This window comes from Phaethon lepturus, unplaced genomic scaffold, assembly GCF_000687285.1.
Source record: "Phaethon lepturus isolate BGI_N335 unplaced genomic scaffold, ASM68728v1 scaffold14418, whole genome shotgun sequence".
NCBI classification, from domain to species: Eukaryota; Metazoa; Chordata; class Aves; order Phaethontiformes; family Phaethontidae; genus Phaethon; species Phaethon lepturus.
This window is the reverse complement of record NW_010555594.1, coordinates 5,505-25,661: the sequence shown is the minus strand read 5'-3', so window position 1 is coordinate 25,661 and position 20,157 is coordinate 5,505. Positions and strand designations below refer to the sequence as shown.

General features: G+C 50.4%; 2 protein-coding genes across 3 annotated transcripts in view; both read left to right on the top strand.

Moving 5' to 3' along the window:
* Positions 1-66: 66 nt before the first annotated feature.
* On the top strand, positions 67-10,384 carry LEPREL2 (leprecan-like 2; the record flags this gene model as incomplete). The annotated part of the gene is made up of 11 exons (XM_010292215.1): positions 67-242; positions 972-1,161; positions 1,285-1,416; positions 3,566-3,622; positions 4,759-4,883; positions 5,008-5,103; positions 6,087-6,237; positions 6,411-6,528; positions 9,050-9,125; positions 9,520-9,660; positions 9,956-10,384. Coding segments are annotated over 11 exons (1,475 nt in total), but the record flags the coding sequence as incomplete, so codon positions are not given.
* Positions 10,385-17,076: 6,692 nt separating this feature from the next.
* The window catches only part of GNB3 (guanine nucleotide binding protein (G protein), beta polypeptide 3), a 5,177-nt gene continuing 2,096 nt past the window's right edge, over positions 17,077-20,157 (top strand). The window contains exons 1-7 of one of the 2 annotated variants that reach the window (XM_010292212.1): positions 17,077-17,178; positions 17,730-17,768; positions 17,940-18,046; positions 18,150-18,213; positions 18,324-18,486; positions 18,588-18,654; positions 19,587-19,788. In XM_010292212.1, the coding sequence (XP_010290514.1) occupies positions 17,122-17,178; positions 17,730-17,768; positions 17,940-18,046; positions 18,150-18,213; positions 18,324-18,486; positions 18,588-18,654; positions 19,587-19,788 (699 nt within the window). In that variant the 5' untranslated portion in view covers positions 17,077-17,121. The remainder of the gene's footprint in view (positions 17,179-17,729; positions 17,769-17,939; positions 18,047-18,149; positions 18,214-18,323; positions 18,487-18,587; positions 18,655-19,586; positions 19,789-20,157) is intronic. The other variant, XM_010292213.1, reaches the window with a different exon arrangement.

Here is a 20,157-nt window from a genome sequence, read left to right as displayed (position 1 = left end):
GAATCCAGGGAGCAGCTGGGTCAAGGGGTGGGTCTGAAGAGAAGCAGGCCCGCAGGAGTGTGACAGGAGCTGCTGCCTTTTTTCCACAGCTGAAGAAGTTGGATCAGGCCGTGTCTGCCGCTCACACCTTCTTCGTTGCTAATCCACAGCACCTCCAAATGCGGGAGGACATAGAAAAGTACCGGCGTATGTCAGGGGTGAAGTCAAATAACTTCCGGGACCTGGAGGCTACACCGCACTGGGTGAGGGTTCAGTGCAGAGCCGGGTGTCAACAGCCCTTAGCCCATCCTAGGCACCAGTCTGGGGCCCTGATCCATTCCCATGCAAGGGCCATGGTTTGAGACTGGGCCCCCATACATAGAATCACAGAATGGTTTGCGCTGGAAGGGGCCTTTAAAGATCATCTAGTCCAACCCCCTTGCTATGGACAGGGACATCTTTCACTAGATGAGGTTGCTCAAAGCTCTGTCCAGCCTGACCTTGACCACTTCCAGGGATGGAGCATCCACAACTTTCCTGGGCAGCCTGTTCCAGTGTTTCACCACCTTCATCATAAAAAAATTCTTCCTTATGTGCAATCTGAATCTACCCTCTTTCAGTTAAAAACTGTTGTTCCTCATCTTGTCACTACAGGCCTTGGTAAAAAGTCTTTCTCCATCTTTCTTACAAGCCTCCTTTATATATTGAAAGGCTGCAATAAGGTCTGCCTGAAGCTTTCTCTTCAGGGTGAAGACAAACCATTGCAAGTGTGCCACAGGAACTTTCTGATGATAGTTACAGCAGGCTGCAGGGCCTTGGAGAAGTATATTTGGCTTAAGTCCAGAAGATTTGCTGTCACTGTGTGGTGCGCTGTGCATGCCAGCCCCAGGCAGGCCCCTAGATGTCAGTACTACCCTGTGCGTGACTCAAAGTCTCTGGGCGTCCTTTGGTGTCACCCACACTGATGAGGGCCCCGGATCTGTCCTTCACAGGAAGCATATGAGGCTGGTGTGCAGCACTACAATGCAGATGAGTACCTGCAGGCTGTGGTCAGGCTGGAGGAGTCACTCACAGAGACGCTGTCAGCACTAGAAGAGTGTCGCGCCCTGTGTGAAGGGCCTTGGGAGGATGAGGACGAGGAGGAGGAGGAGATGCAACCTGGCCTGTATGAAGCCATTGCAGGTAGCGTTAGAGGCATGCAGGGTTGGGTAGGAAGGCCATGTGGACATGGACATGCCCCATTTTGAGGCACTCCTGTCTGGAAGAAGTGTGAACTACTGCCTTTCTTGCTCCCTTCTCTTGCAGCCCATTATATTCAGGTTTTGAAATGCAGACAGCAGTGTGTCCTTGAAATTGCCACAAAGCCGGGGCGGATTTCTGCCACGGAAGATTTCATACCCTCTCATCTTGATTTACTGCAGTTTGCCTACGATCAAGGTGAGCAAAGCCACATCCCAGCAGATTATGCTGTGGCACCCCTAAACTTGCCTTTGCCTCTGGATCTGAAGGGCAGCGTGTCATGGGGAGAGGTGGCACACTGACCTGAGCTCTACCTTTCTCTCCCTGCTTCTGCCACCTGACTTTTCCCAGAAGCAGTCTTCTCTTCCTCAAGCCTGCAGCCACCTTGGGCAAAGTCCCCTGTGGTCCACTTCAGTCTCCTTGTGCAGCTTCTGCAATGTATAGCTGTTCCCTCTTCTTTCCTCCAGCACTCTCCATTTCAAGTCCTTGCTCCAACCATCTGCTGTGTATTTTATACTCTACTTTTCAGTACGTGGCTCCAGACCAGGCCACCACTTCCTGTCAGAGCATGCATGTGCATCTCATCTCAACAGTGGTGTTCCTTCTGAGTCAGCCCTGCCTGCACTCGCTGAACTGATGGCCTGTCATGACATTGGTCATCCTGTCACCCTGTCACTTTCACACATCCCTTAGCTCTTCTCTTAGATACCTCTGCTCCTTCCCACACTGGCCCAACTGTCTTTTATCTCCTCTGTCAGGCCATTGGTAAAACTTGTATCTCAAAGAAGCCTCCAGACAACTCATTATGTCTATTGGGTGAGGGAGGTGGGACTGTCTTTCTTCCAAATATATACTTATTTTTTCTCTGTCTCCTCTGAAAGAGCTCCCAATAAGTACTGAAAGTTGGCCCGTTCTTCACCAGGCTCATTCCCTGTATTCTCTGCCCATTGTTGGGTAGAGGCCCAGCTAGGCTGGGATTGATGTGTACTCAGTGTAAGGCCTCCTGCTGCCAGATCCCGACTGGGACATTGGGTGCTGCTGGCCTATCCATATTTGCTGCTAACATCAAATCTTTGAGAGACATACCTGTTTGTTCTGTTCTGTCCCTGCCCAAGTTGGGAACCAGGCACTGGCTGCTGAATGTGCTGCTTCCTACTTGCTCTTCTATCCCACGGATGAGCCAATGTTGGAGAAAATGAAACAGTATCGCACAGAACTGGGAGAGGACACAGCTGTCACAGCCAGAGAGGTACTTAGAAACCCAGGTCTGTAATTTTTGACCCTCCCCTGTCCCATATGACAGGATCACAATCCAGGAGACAAAAAGGGAAACGTGTTTCACTGCAGATGTGTGCCAAGTCCAGGACCAAAGAAACTGGAGCCTGAGTTTACTTATAGTCTGTACCAGGCAGGGTCCCTTCAAGACAGAACTGGCCTTTCATATTGCACAGCAGTGTTTGGGGCAGGGTTCTGCCCTGGACAGGGATGCGGTTGTCTTTTGTGGAGTGGTTGTTTGACAGCCTCTTTGCTTCCTTAGAATATTCAACACTATGTGCAGAGATCTTTGATGGAGAAGAATTTGATTTATTACGCAGTGGAGCATCTAGGAGGAACTTTTAATGACCCTGTAAGTAACAGTATCATCTTAATCTTCCTGCCCTGATTTCAGCAAGACAGTTGCCAGAATTCACTTCATAGAGTCATAGAATCATTAAGGTTGGGGAAGACCTTTAAGATCATCAAGTCCAACCATCAGCCTGACACCACCACGCCCACTAAACCATGTCCCAAAGTGCCACATCTATAGTACATGATCCAAAAAGGATCAGATCCTGATGAGAAGGAACCCCAGGTGCTTATGAGGTGGATCTTTCAGGCCTTTCCACTGCTCCAGGACTAAAGTTAGTTGGAAGTTGCTGCTGTAACCATATGCATTAGCCCAGTCTGGCTGTCGTCAGAAGCAGGCCAGAACCATTGGTCTGATACTCACTGGAGAAGCAGGACAAGGAACTGGCTGCTTGACATGATCCAATGTGGGAGAAGTTTGTTCTGTACCAAACCATCTGCATTTGTTCCTACAGGATCTTTGGACTCCAGATGAGCTGATTCCCGAAAACCTAAAGAAGAAACACAGGTAAGGTTGGCCAAGTCAACTAGGACTGAAATATAAGTGTTGGAAGTAGAGGATGGGGTGGACTGGCAGGGGCAGTACAAGGAACAGTCGTACCTACTGAGGAATGGGCAAAATCGGAACAGGAAGGGTATGAAATGCTACTACAGAGGAGGGTTAGGCATAGCTCTGTGTACTGACAGCCCTGGTCTCTGTTTTTTCCCTTGCTCCTGAGAGAGGAACAGGAGAAGCAAAAGCAGGAAACTCTGGATGTGGAAGAGATAGAGAAGAGGGGTGAGTAAAAGAGCTTAAAGAAGGACTTGGATGCAGTCAGCCAGGCTAAGTGCTGTCTTTTCTTCCATCGTTAGACATTTGAATGCTAGCATAGATGCAGACTGACTCGAATGGCTCAGCAAGTCTTCTCACTGTTTCTTTTCTCCCTCTTTGATGCATGCGTAATCTTGCAAAATCCCACCACGTACATCTCTGGGATGGGAACTCAAAGAGCACTGTGGCTGGAGAAGCTGAGAGCAGTGGTGCCTGAATACGTGACAAGCCTGTGGACATGCAGATCCCTGTTCAGTGTGGCAGGAGTGTCTACACCAAACCTGGTTCAACTCCACCAGCCCAACTTCAAACAACGAAGGGGACAAGGAGAGAGGGGAGGAAATGGAAACTGGAAACAGATTATTTGGCTTGGGCAAGTCTTTCCCTGAAAAACACAAGTCCAAATGGTTTGTGAATGCTATAGACTGCAGTGCGGAGTCCTGTGTTCTTGCTGGTCCTCTATTCTTATGCGTGGACACACAGCCTCTTGCAGCTCTCTGTCCTGGAGTCTTTACTTGCAGTCACCTGAAGTGGTTCTCTGCTGTGACACATGGGAGAGCAGATCATTCATTCCTGACCATCCAGAGGTCAGGGGGATGGGGCAGAAAGGGCCAAAGTTCAAAAGATCAAATCACCAGCTAGTACCCGTTGCTTCTCTTTGGGGCTAAAGAAAGTAGAAAGATTTACTGGAGATAATTCTGGGACAAGATGTGTGATTGAAAGGAGAGTTGACGGAGGTGTTTACCTGCTTCTTTTCTCCAGAGCCTCACCCCAATAGGTTGGACCTGCTCTGCTGCTGTGATCCACAGTGCACTCAACTTTCCTCAGCTCCCTGCTGCTCTCCCAGCAAGCCCCAAGTTTCTGCTGGCTCCTGAAGCACTCGCTGTAGGCCAGCTTCCCCAGCTGATGCTCTGGTTCCCCTGAAGCATGTGAGGGGTGCAAGTGGCCCAGGTCTGCGACGAATGGGCACTTCTGGGGAAACTGTCCTGTCTTCTCAGAGGATGTATAGTGTCTCTCCACTTCCTTGTCCAGGCTGGGGGTTGGTGTCTGAGGGATCGTTGTCCAAAGCTTGCTCATGCCTATCTGTACTTGCCTCTCAACAGGTCCTTTGCCGTTTGAGGGTATTGCTGTCACGATGGATTCCCGACGGATGAATGGAACCCAGAGGGTTGTGTTTGACAGAGTGCTGACAGAGTCGGAGTGCAAGGACCTTCTCCGGCTTGCAAAGGTGAGGCCTGGGTCTTGTAGGAGCTCTTGTGTACGTACTTTCCTCCTCAGCAGGCAGGGTTGTAGTGTTTCCATGGAGGAGAGATAGCAGCCTAATGCATGTCATCTGTATCCTTCTGTTCCAGGCAGCAGGAGAAGCAGGAGATGGCTACCGAGCAAGACGGTCGCCTCACACCCCACATGAGAGATTTGAAGGGTTAACTGTTTTGAAGGCCATGCAAGTAAGTGGCTCTGTGAGTCTGCTGCCTTCTTGATCGTCTGTAAAGTGTTTGCCACCCGAGCATTATTTTCTGTGAAGTGCACTCTGGTTGGGGTCATGGGTGTGTTATCTTCCTCGCAAGCATATGTGCAGTCTCTCCTGACCTTCTTTCCTCCACAATCACGTTTAGGCACATTGTCCATGGAGGGCTTGACAAGTGGTTTCTCTCCTGGGAGACAGGGTTTCGGGATTGCTGCTTGTCCCTGTGCATAGTCTTGCAGACATGCTTAGCTTAGAATTGGAGAGTAAATTCAGGTGGAGGGAGCCTCTGGAGATGTCTAGTCTGACACCCTTCTCACAGCATAGCTAATTCCAAAGCTAGATGAGATCCCTCAAGGCTTTGAGCAGGCAAGTCCTGAACATCTCTAAGGGTGGAGATTCCCCAGCCCCTCTGGGCACTGTTTCAGTGCTATACCACTCTTGAGGGGATGAAATTTTCCTTTATATTTAGCCAAAATTTCCCTTGCTGCACCTTTCACCTGCTGCCTCTTTTCTTTTCAGTATGTCCCTCTGAGAAGAGACTGTCTCCATCTTCTCTATAACCCCTTTTTAGGTGACGGGAGACTGTAGTTAGATCCTTCTTTGGCCTTCTCTTCTCTAGGCTGAAGAAACCCAGCTCCTTCAGCTTTCTAAGTCATGTGCTCCAGCACCCCTGCCATCTTAAGACACTTCACCGCTCCAGTTTGCTAGTGTCCCTTGTGTACTGGGGGACCCAAAATGAAACTGCATTCCAGATGTGGCATCATGTGCTGAGGAGAGGGAAAGAATTGCTGTTGCTGTGCAGGTGTACTCCTGACTTATATTTGTGTGAGAAAACATGCTCTTGCCTTATGTGTGTGACCAAATGACTTTACACAGGTCTATTCTTCTGTACTGTGTATGTGTATCATTTCTTACAGTGTCTTTGTGTGTAAGTATTCTAACAGGCTTGTTTTTCACTTGTAGCTGTCCCAGAATGGGGACGTGAACTGGAGAGATGCCAGATTGCTTCTGCAGGCCAGTGAGAAATCACGGAAAATCATAGAGTCCTATTTTACTCCTGGAAAGAAACTCTATTTCTCATTCACACACCTTGTGTGCCGCACAGCTGTAGAGGGTAAAGTATCTTTCACCCTGTTAGTCCCTGTCTCCTGGAGAGTCTCCTCAGTCCCAGACATGTGGTCTCAGGAGGCTGTCTTACCTTCACTCTCAGTGTGCCCCTTTCTCTCTGCCTTATTTTTTCTTGCAACTGAAAATGCCCATATTCTTTTTTGTAACTTCACTTTTCAGAGGAACAGGAAGGTCGCATGGATCTTAGTCATCCTGTCCATGCTGATAATTGTCTCTTGGATCCTGAGGGGCAAGAGTGCTGGAGAGAACCACCTGCCTACGTGTACAGGGACTACAGGTGAGAGAAGGGGACCTGCATTAGATCATGTGGAGATCAGAATGTCTCCTCAGCCTCATCAGAGGATGAGCTTAGCTTATAGAAACCAGGTGATGGGTTGTTGGCTCAAAGCCAGCCAGGACTGTAACAATCAGGCAGAAGGCTGCATCAGTGGCTACAGAACGAGGTATAAAACACCTTCTCTGGGCTGGGAAGAAGTCTTTTCCAACCTAAATGAGTCTATGATTCCAAGATCTGCCCTTTCTCCCCTCTCCCTCCCCACAGCCAACATTAACAGAGACCAGAATGAGGCTGGAAGGCTGCTTGAACATCAGATTGTTTTCTTGTGGGTCTATCACAGTACTGCAGTCCACTTCCAGCACTTGTGACAAGCCATTCCTTTTAACCACATTCCGTCTTTCACAGTCTTACTGCTCCATTGTCCATGCATTACAGGAGAGGGAGAACTAGGCTCCTTGGATTTATTTTGTTTGAGCGGTCAGTGTGTTTTGGTGACTATTCTCTCATTCATCTCTCTCAGCATTCACTTTGTGTGAAAACAATACTTTGTGTTGGGTTTTTCCATTCCGTGTGAGATTTTTTTTTTTTTCTCCAGCCCATGGCAGGATTTGTTAGTCTTCTGCAAAAGAGCCTGAAATATATTTTAAAGACAGTGACAGTTGTTGCACACTGCAGCCAAAAGAGGTCAGTTCACTACAGTTGATTCCTCCTATCCCATCCCTGGGATCTTATTTGCATCCAGAAATCTTATTTGCCTTTTCTTTGAGTGGTAGCTGTACCCAGAGAAGAAATCTTCTCTGAGCAGGCTACAGTAAGGCTGTGGGACGTAGACAGAATTCCAGTATCAAGTCTGTTTATCTTCTGATACAGATGTTGACTTGGTATAGTCAGATTTTAAAGTTACCAGGCTCTGTCATGTAACTGGTTAGATCTCTACAGAGCTCCTGTGGGAAAGCTGTCTTGTCACCTCACTCCTCCCTGGGTAGTGGGCTTCTCTGACTTCTACTTGAATATATATTAAAATACCTTCCTGGGATCTATGCCACTGAACTATTTCCAGGAGTATTCCTGTCCTTTTACAGAGTTAGTTGTGATTGACCAACCAACTCACAAGGGCTGAGCTATTCCACTGTACTTTTGAAAGAGGACTTTGTGCTCCAGACTTCCTAGATGTCTTCTGTGTATTTCCAAATTTCCTAGATGTCTTCTGTGTATTTGTGCTGCAGTCATTAATGAAACTATTGAACAGGATCAGGCCCAGGGGCCCAAGAATCCCAGTGCAAACAGGACTCCTTTCGGTGCCAGTGGTGCACTAGTCACTGTGTGCTGCTCATGCACTCTTCTTCATTGTCTCTGTGTTCATTAGTAATTTCTCTAGTGGCACTGTTCTGAGGACTTTTACCAGAGTCCAAACTGCTGAGATCGAGCGTGTTTTCTTTCCCTGGGAAATCAACTGTTTTGCCAAAGATTGTGTGACTAACTCAATCTGCTTTTAGTACCCCCGTGTTACATTTTAAGACCATTTGCTATTTACCTCTTGTCCTTCAATTATCCTCCCCAGAAACAGAGTCTAAAGTCCTGCAGAATGCTGATGTCAGGCTGACAGGCCTGTTTATGCTTCAACCATTATCCCTTCCCTCCTGCCTCTGTGCATGTGAGAGCTATCCTTGCTTTTCTCCAGTCCTGTTACCAGCCCGAGTTCAGTCTTATTAAAACCCTATGGCAGAAGATCTGTAACTTCCTGGGTTTCAGGGTTGGTAATCCTCTCACTGTCCTTATGTCCTTAATGTTTCGCTTCAGCAGCCACAGTGTTGATTTCTGTTTCTTTCTCCCAGTCCCATTAATGAACTTCTCTTGTTCCTCTGACGTTTTCTGTCAGCTGACTTGAATACCAAGAGGAACTTGAGTAGTTTGTGGTCCATTCTTTCACCTAGTTGACTGTAGTCTCACCTGCACTGCACAGTGGCCTCACTACTTCTCTTTTTGTCTAACATTAGGAAAGAAATTTCTTGTTCTAATTTTATTTTCTGCATGCACTAAGCCTCTTTCACTATTCTTATGTTACCCTGAAATTCCTTGACTCTTAAGACATAGCTTTCTTTGCTGATCAGTCTCCTCTTCCAAGCTTTGGATTATTCACAATCTTAAGACATAAACATCATGCCAGGTCAGAACCAAGGTCCATCTAAGCCAGGGCATTGTCACAACAGTGCCACAGATACATGCTGCAAAGGATTTAAAAAAAACAAACAAACCCCAAAACAAGACAGGACAAACAACGTAGAGCTGACTCCCTGGCATACTCTCCTAGCCTCCAGTGGCTTGCAGCTCAGGGACTCCCCTGACCTAGGTACTACTGTATTTAACACCCCCAAATGTATTCTCCTGTTTACTGGTCTGGGCAGTTTTTGAACCCATGGTATCATTCAGGTGCCACAGCCTCCAGTGACACTGAATATGGGGAAGCACTTGGGAGGAATGAGCTTCACCATCCATATGTCCTCTTTCTTTTTGTCCACAGTGGCATTCTCTACCTCAATGATGACTTCCAAGGTGGGGGTCTTTTCTTCACTGAAATGGACACTGTGACTGTCACAGTAAGTCTGGGAGTAGCCAGATGAAGGAGGGAGGACAGAGGGTGAGACTTAGTCTGGGAGGGAATTAGCTGGTTATTGGATCCCACCACTCCAGAAACAATCCAGTGCTGGTGCTGTGGCAGATTCAAATAGAGGCAGATAAAGGCAAATTGAGGCAAATCTCAGAGGAGAGGTTAACTCCTTAGATGAGATATTCTGGGCTGTTGCAGTCTGTGGGTGCCTTTGATTCTCTCTGTCCCTCTCCCAGGTCTATCTTGCTCATAGACTGACAGCAGATGCCTAGCAGCTCTCCGCTGTTCCGCATTCCCAGAGGCAGTGTGACATCTGTAGAAGGACTGTGTACCCCAGAGCCAGGGGCTGCTGGCTTCATTGTCTCTTCTCTCTCTCCTGGCAGGCTGAGGTGCGTCCTAAGTGTGGGAGGCTAGTAGCCTTCAGCTCTGGCAAGGAGAACCCCCACGGTGTGTGGGCAGTGAGGCGCGGAAGGCGCTGCGCCATTGCTCTCTGGTACACACACTCCCAGGAGCATGCTGAGCAGGTAAAGGACCATGCTGGAGAAACGAATATGAGTACTTCCAAGCTGGATCAAATCCCCACGAAAAATGGCTTGTGGGCTTTCCCATGGGGCAGGGCCTAGTGCAGCAGCTGGGGGTTGTCCTCTGACAAGGCATCTGGTGGAAGGGCCAGCCTGTGATGGGTCCTGCAAGAGAGAATGGGCTCTGGGGGGGTTGGATGGATGTGGCAAAGACGAGATGTGTCTTGTCAGCCCCTGTGAGCAGGGCCGAGACCCTAGCAGGGAGGAGTTCACATCATCTCTCTCTTCATGGCTGCAGGAGCGGGTGAAGGCAGAGGAGCTGATGGAGCAGAGGGCTGTGGAGCAGGACCGACCCAATGGAGAAGAACATCAGGGAGCTGAGCACAGCAGCAGATCCTCCTCAGAGCCTCCTGTTCCCAACAGTGGAGCCAGGCCCATGAGCCGGAGACATAAGCCTGGCTCAGACAGGACGCAGCACCCCAAGGAGCTGCGGGCCAGAGATGAGTTCTGAGTACGTGGGGCCTCAGGGGCAGGACTGGCACACACCATGGCCTGGCAGGTCATGGTAGCACCGGGACCACAGGGGCCTGGAGCAGTGTATTAGCATGCTAGAGCCGTAGTGATGGGGAGGGATGCAGCTTTCTTCTCTGTGACATCCCAGCAGCTGAAAAATGGGAGTAGGAACAGTGTATTAAAATCAGTGACACCAGGAACTTTCTTCACTGCCTCACCAATGTGTTTGTGTCACTCAGAAGTAAGAAGGCAGGTTCCCTTCACCCTGCTCCTCTCAGTACCATCTTCTTGGTCATCCAGGGCCAAAGCTGAGGAGAGGAGGAGCTTGGGGTCTTTCAGGAGCAAGGGCTGTCTCACATTCAAGAACTCAAAACAGAAGCCTCTGAATTTCCTAGGCACCTGCAAACTTCAGAACCTTGCAACTGGTCTGAGAGAGGGAAGGTGAGGGACTGTGAATATATGGAATAAAAGCAAAATGCTGGACATGGATGTTGGTGGGAGATTGAGTCTGTACACCAGGAGGGAGACATGCACGCTTGTTGCTGATGGAAATTTAATTAACAAATGATGGAAGGAAATTGAGCCCTCAGTGAAAGAAAACAAAGTATTTGCCCAGATGCCAGCTACTTCCAATAGGGGAGAGCAAGAGAGAAAGTCAGCTCTGCCATGACTAACCCCTGGAAAGGGTGGGGAGTGCTTTTAGGAAATAGCACTGTGCGCTCATGCAGCAAGGCCTCTCTTCTGTTTGTTTGTGGGTTTTTTACCTGTCCATGCATCAAATTGCCCCTGAAAGCAGAAGAGATATTTTGTTTATTATTTACCACCCTGATACAAAGACAATCTGCTGTCACTGCCCAGGGGATTAGTGTCCCGAGATGGGATTATATTGCAGCCAAACAGGAATTGAATGGGGTGGATATGGAGTATCAAAAAGAGCAGTGACCATTTTCCTGGGAAGCATTAGAGCCAGAGATCAGTCTGTGGTCATGACAAACACAGGCCTTGATGAGAGTTGTGCACGGAGACCCGGGCTACAGTTCAGGTGGAAGAAATCTGTAGGGCCAGGGCTGGTGGTATAAGAGGTGGGTGGGTGATCCCATCGTCGCTGTTGGCACAGGGCCCTTGCTCCATGGAAAGGGAAGTCTTTCCTCAATCTGAATCCCGGTTCTTCCTTGACACAGAAGCTTGGGAAACCTGCATTGGCAATCCTTTTTGCCTCCCATCCTCCCCAGAGCCACAGGAAAAAGGCAATTTGATGTGTGCATTTCAAATTCCCTCACATCCTAGCAATCGCATGTCTGTCCTGATGATTTAGTGGGGGCATTGGATGGTTCCTACTTGACGAGGACATGTTGGGGGGTGAGGGGCCAGTGTCCACATCACTAGCTTGCTTTGCCCAAAGGGGGCTTGGGTGATTAGACTGATGGCCTCCTGACGTCAGATGAGATCCGTTAAAAGGTATTTATCTCGGGCTTGGGCCAAAGCCGCGGGAGAGATTAAAAGAGATTGAGGCCAAGATAATCCCCTCGCAGCATCCCACTAAAGTGGCTGCCAAAAGGCACGCCACCAAATCTTTTGCCACCCCTGGCCCCTGTGCCTGGTTCTGTTTTCCTCATGCAGTTTGCCGCCCAGAGAGGGTGTGACCTCAGCCCTGACGTGGGTTTTCTCTTGGCAGGGCCACTGTGGGTGGCACCATCCCTCTTCCCACCCTGTCCAGGACACAAGTAGTATGCTGTCCCTGGGAAAATGGGGATTCCTGTGGTCCGTGAGGTGCAGCAAGCCCTGCCCTAGTGGCTGATAATCCTAGCCTGTTCTGGCTAATCTTCACTTTATTAGTTTGTTGCTGATATAAACAGAGGGAGTCAAATCCGCCTGTGATGGTTTCTTTCCCTTCAGGAGCAGTGCGCTACTCTCTCTTTTCACCCCTCCCCATCCACCTGCTTTGCATTACGTCCCAATCCGATTTCCCCAAGTCTCTGGTGTCTGATTTAATTTGCCTGACGCTGCTCCTGGAATCAGCCCTCCCCCAACCCCTCCCGTCCACAGCCTTCCAGCTCCCCATGGGGAGATCAGTCCTGGGAGAGGCTGAGGAGCAGAGAGGGAGCAAGGGACTCGCTGGGTGGACGGGCAGGACTGACTGGAGACCGCACAGGGACAAGGGGCTTCTGGACAGCGGGGAGCCATTCTCGGCGAGGGAGACAGGCCGTGAGGGTCTGCAACCCACCTCGCTCTACAGATCCCGGTAAGGATGCTGCCTTGTTGTGATGCCTGAGGTCACCTTGGTGAGTCTGGAACTTGGGGCTCTGGGTTTCTTGGTGCGGTGCTGTGTGTGGAGTTTTTGTACATGGGCTGATCCCATCTGAGGATGTGGTAGAGAAAATCAGGGTGGGGAAGGAGTTGGGGTTAGTGCTGAGATGTCTTTATGATGAAGGGCTTTGCACTGGGATGGGGTTGCTTGTTGTCCCCTGGGCAGGTAGATCTCACCAGTTTCCAGACTGGAACGGGAGGGTAACGCCTCCCTGGAGGGACCAGGCACTGGCTAACCATACACAGTCCTCCACTCCCGGTCTGCCCCTGTGCACACCTCTTTGCAGCTGGCTGCTTTTCTGGATGGAGAAAGAGCCCTCAGAAAGCAAGGAGCAGAGCAGGGTAATTTTATCCTGGCCTTTGATCTCCATCACAGCAGAGGGAGATCATCTCTGTATCCGGCTCTGCAAGGAGCCCAGGGTCACCAGGGCAAGCATGCAAGGCCAACCACGGATTACACAGAGACCCAGGGATGCTGCCTATTAATACTCTGTCCTCCCTCCTGCACCTTTCCCTTTTCTATTTACAGCCCTCTCCCAGCATCCCACAGAGGGATCACTCCCTTCCCCGTGTGGGGGAAGCTACCCAGAGGCTAAAAAATAAAGGGGTTCGCCTGTCCTTTCTTCCCAACCATCACTTGTGCCCCCATCCCCACCAGGGAGTGATGCAAGTGGCTCGGCAGGACTGTCCCCTGGGGTGCAGGCTGGGCCCCTGCCCTGGCATGGTGTGGGGGATATAGCCACTGCCCTGAAAAGGCATCTCGCAGCAGCAAAAGGCAGAAGGTGGACAATTCCAGATCCTTCTCAGCTTCACGCCATGGTAGAGGCATTCAGCCTGCTACCAGCGGACACCCAAGAGCTCAGCATGGATCAGGTTGCTCACAGACAGCAGGTGCCTCCAGCAAGTTTGTTGGAAAAGGCAAGAGGGGAAAGAACTGTCATGTTGGAGAACAGAAGAAATGAAATATAGTTTCAAAAGACAAGAACTGTGAACTGGATGAAGACAACCAAGGCAGAGCTCAGAATAGAGCAGGTGTAAACCAACTAAGCCCACCCTCTATTTGGCTGTGCCATGTGCCTCAGCAATGCTTGCAGGAGGCACAAGTCTGGGGACCAGTGCTGGTGGCAAGGTCCTCCTATCATTAGCTCTTTGCAATGCTGGGGTGGTGGTGGTGAATTGGTTTTTCAAAGGTTCCTAAGGACCTGGTTTCCTCTACTGCTTAGCATCCATCTGAAGGAGCCCTTACTTCTAGAAAGCACTGAGGGTGCACCCTTTAGAAGCTTTTACCATTAAACCCAGGCTTGGCAGCTACCATGAGCAACCATGAGCTGATCCATAGATCTACAACAAATGTGCATCCCTCGGGTCCCACTGGCCACTGAAGGAACATGCCTTGGCCAGACCCCAAGCTCCATTCCCCTTTCCTGCATTCTTCCTCCATTCAGTTCCCCCATCTCCTGTCCTGAATTTACATGACCATGATAAGCTGCTTTTTTGCACACCTGCCGTGGTCCTCCCGGGAGGTAGCTGCACTCTGCTGGGGACCAGGTAACTCACGCTCCACAAATTGCACTGGGATGTGATGGGCGGAGGCGACAGGCAAAGCTGGAGCTATTATTATCACTCATCTGTGGCTCCTTGTCCTTCTGAGGCTGAGAACAATTCCCAAATTCATTTAGAGTGTTCCTTCAAAGGGATTTAAAGGTTTGGACAGAGTCCTGAACCTGAGCTGCACCTTCTCTATATTTAGCCCTTTTTATCCGTCCTCGACATTGTGCCCCTGCCCTTTGATCTGCCTACTGGCTCCGAAAGCCCCTCATCTGGTTGTGCAACCTTCCAGAGCAGGTGCCTGTGAACTGGGATCCCAGGCTGGTGCCGCAGTTGAGAAAGAAATTGCCAGGGAAGGGAAGAGAATGGTAAAAAAGCAGGAGAGATGCAAAAGAGACTGGGGATCCGACGGGTGATGAGGAGGATATGCGCAGCCACCTTCACCTGGGGCAGAAATTGGAAGGAAGAGAGAACAAGGTACCCATCTCCATGCAGGTCTGGGTGAGCAAAAACAGAAGTCGACACAGACAGATTAGGACAGGTGGATGGACAATGATCTCGGCCACAGGTGTGTGAAATAACAGCCTGGAGAGCTTGAGGACCAAGCAGAGGAGACTGGAAGGAGAGAGTCAGAGGGAAGAGGGGGCCCAGCAGCAAAAGGCAATCCAGTGCTTAGGGCTGATGGAGGGGAGGTAGGAGCAGTCCTGGGGAAAACTGAGAAAGGGGAAGGTGTGGACCGCAGTGACAAGGCTGGTCTCAGCAGGGTGGCTGGAAGTTCAGGTTTGCCACTTGGTGTGCTGGGAGGCAGTGACAGAGCTGGACGCAGACTCTGCAGCTTGACTGAAGTTGAGGGGCAAACGCCACAAGATAAGAAGGATTTGCAGCCTCCTACTGAAAAGTGCAGAGCCTTCCCCAGCACCTCCCCAGCCTGTCAGTTAGCTGAGAGATTGAGTGGGGTGCCCAGCCCCTCCCCAAAGGATAAGTGCATGCAGGTGGGCTTTCATGGCCAGCATCACTCAACCAGGTACAGCTATGCATCCTTGCTGGGAGGAACTCTCTCATCACTGTTCTGTCAAAATGAGAGAAGAAAAAAAACAGTGGAGAGGGCCCAGCTTGCGTGCTGGTCTGCCCCATCCTTCAGCGCAGCTGAGGCTGGCAGCCCCAGGCCACTGCTGTGGCATCTGCCCCCAGGCTCTGCCAGTGCAGCCCCCGGCTCCTCTCCCGCTCCCTCAGCCGGCGCGGGGGCCAGCGGACTGGGCCAGCAGCCACGCCCAGGGCGCCGGCAGGCAGCAGGGGAGGGGCAGCAAGCCCAGTGGCTCCATTCAGGCTTGCAGGCAGCAGGTGCAAGCCTTTCTCTGCAAAGTGTAGCCTGAAATAGCCTCCCGCCGGGATGCATTCATGCCTCCCAGGAGCTCAGGGGAAACCTGTGTCTCCCTGCCTTGGCTGCACTTGGAGTCACTGGCCAAGCGGAAACTCACTCTGCCTGGAGGATCAAAGGAAAGCTACGGAGACGTTCAGGGTAAGGGATTCTGGAGGGAAACTGGAGCTGCTCTACGAAGCAGTGAGCAAAGGTGGGACTTGGGAGCTATCTGCATGTGCTTGCCTGCAGCAAGAGAGCAGGCTGGCGTGGAAGGACCCAAAACCCCGTTGGCTGGAAGAAAGGCGGCCTTGAGGCAACAGGCCAGAGGGGGACGGAGGTGATGTGACTCACAGGGACTAGAAAGTGAAATTCTGCAGATGCAGCTGGAGCATTTTTTGGCCTTGGGGCAAAGCACTGGTTCTAATGATGAAGAACACCTGGAGCACATCTGGACACCCACACCTACCCAGGAGAAAGAGTGAAGCAATAAAGACCAGATTTGTCTATGAGACCGGGAAATGCTAGAATCACTGGTGAAGTTTTAAGTGCATGTAACAAGAGAGAGAGAACAAAACTGAGATGCTGTATAATCATACAGTGCACCTGTATCTTGAATGTGGATTACAGTTCCGGTTCATTGCCCTCTCTGCAAAAACGTATCGTCTATACTCTGTAAACAACTGAAAAGGACTTAGAGAACAACAGAGATAATAGGATGTAACGGCTCACATGGGAGGAATGACTAAGTGTGTTCTGCAGTCTGGAAAAGAGATGGATAAAGGCGGATATGACAAAGATCCATTAAAAATACAAGTGATACTGAGGTGAATAGAAACCAGTCATTTGCTGATTTTTCCAACTCAAAAGCTAGGTACCACGAGGTGGAACTAGTGACATTTGGGAGTAACAGAACCAGGAACTTCTTTGCAGAGCATGCCACTAAGCTGTGGAAGTCTTCACCATTGGAGGATGCTAAATTTCAGCATGGGTGCAAAAAGTGTGTAGACAAATGCATAGAAGAAAAATCCATCAAGAACTTGCATATGGTAATGCTGCTTCTAGCTTTGGAAGTCAATGAAAATCTGGGGCTAGGAAAGTAGGATAAGTATGACTGCTTATGTTATTCTTAGATCATTCCCCAGGTATCCACCTTTTGAGTGGGTGGAACTAAAAGTGAACCCAGACAGAGCACCTCAACAGCACCCAGATTTCTTTGATGGTCAAAGAGCTGGTGGGCACTGACTGGTGGTGCTTTGTCTAGGACAAACAATAGCAGATAGCTCCAGGAGGAGAAAACTTGATGGGGGGAGCCCAGTGGCTAAGATGGACAGCTTTGGCATGGACAGGGAGAAGCTGATGAAGAGGACCCATGACTTGGTAGGGCCTGGAATGGGGAAGTTATAAATAAAGAGGTGAGGGGACAAGTGCAGCCAGAACCTCAGCAAGAGGTTCTGGAGGTCTTCAGCTTCCCAGTGTACATGTAAGCAGGTTACAAGACCAAATGGACCTTTGATCCGGCCCAGTACAAACTTTTCAAATGCTAAGGGCTTTGATGGGATACAGCATGACATTACCAATCATTCAGCCAAGAAATGGTTACTAAGCCTTTATCAAAGATGCCTACATTTGTATAATTGAGCAGGCATATCAGTGCCCTTTCTACCTCACACCTCTCTGATTTGTCTCCCCAGATTCAAGGCTGCCCTACGTGGACGAGCCACCCCTAGGTCAGAAAGATGGGGGAAATGGAACAAATGAAGCAGGAGGCTGAGCAGCTGAAGAAGCAGATTGCGGTAATGCTGGCAACAGTCATTAAACTGCTGAGAGAGTGTCTACCCCCTGTGACCAAGTTCTCCTCAGCCACAACTTGGGAGTTGAGCTTTCTCCATCTACATCCTTGGACCTCTCTGCAGTTCTGCACAGCACTTTAAGTGCTAATGGAGATCTTCATAGCGGTGGGGGGAAAAAGGGGAGGGAAGAGGGGACTCTACAACAGTGAGAAGGAAGTGGCCACAGGCATTGTGTCTGCAGGGGACCAGAGAGCATAGTGTGTCCCCAGGACCTCCTCTGTATGTGAGGCAGATGGTGTCCTGCCAGGCAGGAGGATCCATGGAAAGGGTGTTGCTTGGGGAACTGGAAGCTGAATAGCTTTTGGCTCACCTTCCTGATGTTTGACTGGCACTTGCCCTAGTCACAGACCAAGATCCCCCTGTGCTGGCCACAATCCAAACAAATTCACGGTTCCTACCTGTAGCAGCTCTGAGGCTATGCCCCTGAATTTCACTTGCTATTGCCTTCATCACATGGCTTTTTTCTGTCTCCTCTGCTCTTGTCTGTTCTCCAGGATGCCCGGAAAGCCTGTGCAGACACAACGCTTGCTCAGGTAAGGAACAGGGCTGGCTGAGCAGGTGAGTGTGTGTCGGGGTCGGCTAGCTCCACTCCAAGGGGGACTGTCTACAGTTGGGAAGCAGAGTTAGGAGGTAGAGATGTGGGGAACAGTAAAGCTCCTGCCAGTCCAAGATTAATTATTTCTCTCCCCCTACTCTTTCCTCAGATTGTGTCTGGAGTGGAGGTTGTTGGCCGCATTCAGATGCGAACCCGAAGGACCCTGCGTGGGCACCTGGCCAAGATCTATGCCATGCACTGGTCCACAGACTCCAAGTGAGAGAGATGCCACTGATCTGCTGGGTGCACATGGGTGTGAAGGGCAAGAAGGCTCTGATGGGAAGAGAGCTACTAACATGATCTTCTTCCTCTCCCGCAGACTTCTGGTCAGTGCCTCACAAGATGGGAAACTGATTGTGTGGGACACATACACGACTAACAAGGTAGGAGCCAGGCAGCTGCAGTAAACCAGGATGTGGGTCCCCTCAGACCTAGTGCCCTCACCCTGCTGTCTCTGCTGCCAGAGTCACAACATGGTTTCTTGTCCTCCCAGGTTCATGCCATCCCTTTGCGTTCTTCCTGGGTCATGACCTGTGCCTATGCCCCCTCAGGCAATTTCGTGGCCTGTGGGGGCCTTGACAACATGTGCTCCATTTACAACCTCAAGACTCGTGAAGGCAATGTCAAAGTGAGCAGGGAGCTCTCAGCCCATACAGGTGTGTGTGCTGCCTACCTGCAACCTGGGTGCCCTCTGCGTCCAAACCTCACTCTTCTATCCCTGCCCCATTTCTCATATTTGCTTGTTCCCCCTTCCCAGGTTACCTCTCCTGCTGCCGATTTCTTGATGACAACAATATTGTGACTAGCTCTGGAGATACCACATGGTGAGTGTTATCTTCTGCATCCTAGTGACATGACCTCTGGTTCTTAGAGGCAGATCTCACGTCAGCAAGTGCAGTCCTTTTGCTCTACAGCAGTGCACTATCTAAGGATGAATTGTTCCTACACAGGGAGGCCACAGAGAGCACCTTAGGAAGCCTGATAGCTTCTTCCTCCCTCGGCAGAGTAGGTGCTGCTTTTCCCAGTTGAGGTCAGGTCAAGATGCAGGTCTATTGGTAAAGTAGTAGGCACCATGTAATCAGCTGTCACAAGGCACAGTGGTGTTTATCCCAGGACAAAAGACATCATAAATTTATGTGGAGCTCGCGTACACGCTCCACTTCTCAAGTCCTGCCCACTGAGCAAGGGACATCTGCAAAGGCAGTGCCTGAATCCTTTGGTTCCTGGCTCTCAGGTCTCGCTGTGCTGTGACTCTGAGCTGCTCTGAGTCTTTTTTCACCCCCACCCCCTGCCAACACCTGCTTTGGAAGAACCTCTTGAACAAGGACGAGTCAGGATGTGGCATTTCCATCAGAGATCAAGGCTACAGGGAGCTTGTTCCCCTGTCTGTAGCATGGGATCCCAGTGAACACAGCCCGTGTATCTTATAAGCATGGATATGATAGACCTTTTCCAGCTGTTTGTCTTGGGTCCCTCTTTCCTCCTCTCAGTATTACTTTCAACTGTGGCAATTATGGGAATATATCACATACCCACCAGCCTTAGCCTAACTCTGTTGGCCAAGGTATGACCAGAAACAGCTGTGAAGGTATCTCCTGTTGTATACAGCTGACTCCAGCAATACTCTCACCCATTTTCCCATGTGCTAGCCAGGCCATGGCTTCCCTCCTTTTGTTCGTGAGTGGGACAGCTCTTCAGCACAGCTGTAGATCTATCTGCCTGGGTTGGCTCTGAGAAGTTCTCTTCTCTCCCACAGTGCGCTCTGGGACATTGAGACAGGGCAGCAGAAGACTGTGTTCCTGGGTCACACCGGAGACTGTATGAGCTTGGCTGTCTCCCCAGACTTCAAACTCTTCATCTCTGGGGCCTGTGATGCTACTGCCAAACTGTGGGATGTGCGGGAGGGCACCTGCCGTCAGACCTTCTCAGGGCACGAGTCTGATATCAATGCCATCTGCGTATGTATGCTGTCTGCACGGTGGTGGGGAGGCAAGGAAAATGGAGGGTGGACCAGCTCTGAAACAGGGTCTTGGGACTAGGTTGAAGGAAGCTGACACAGTCATGTGGGGAACAAGGGTCTCGGGGACACCTTGGCCCCATGATACAGCCTGAAGCAGGGAGAGCCTGAGTTTTCGCTGAAGTTTGGAAGCTGGCTCTTCCTAGGCATGGGGGCACCAAAGCATCTAGGTCTGACTCAAAGCACTGCTTGGACTCAGCCAGCACACCGTGGTCTGTGGTGCTCAGCACCCTAATTTGGGTGCTGGCACAGCTTTGCTCATAGCAGCTGTTGGGAACCACGGTTCAGGCATGCTCTAGGAGCCCTGGTG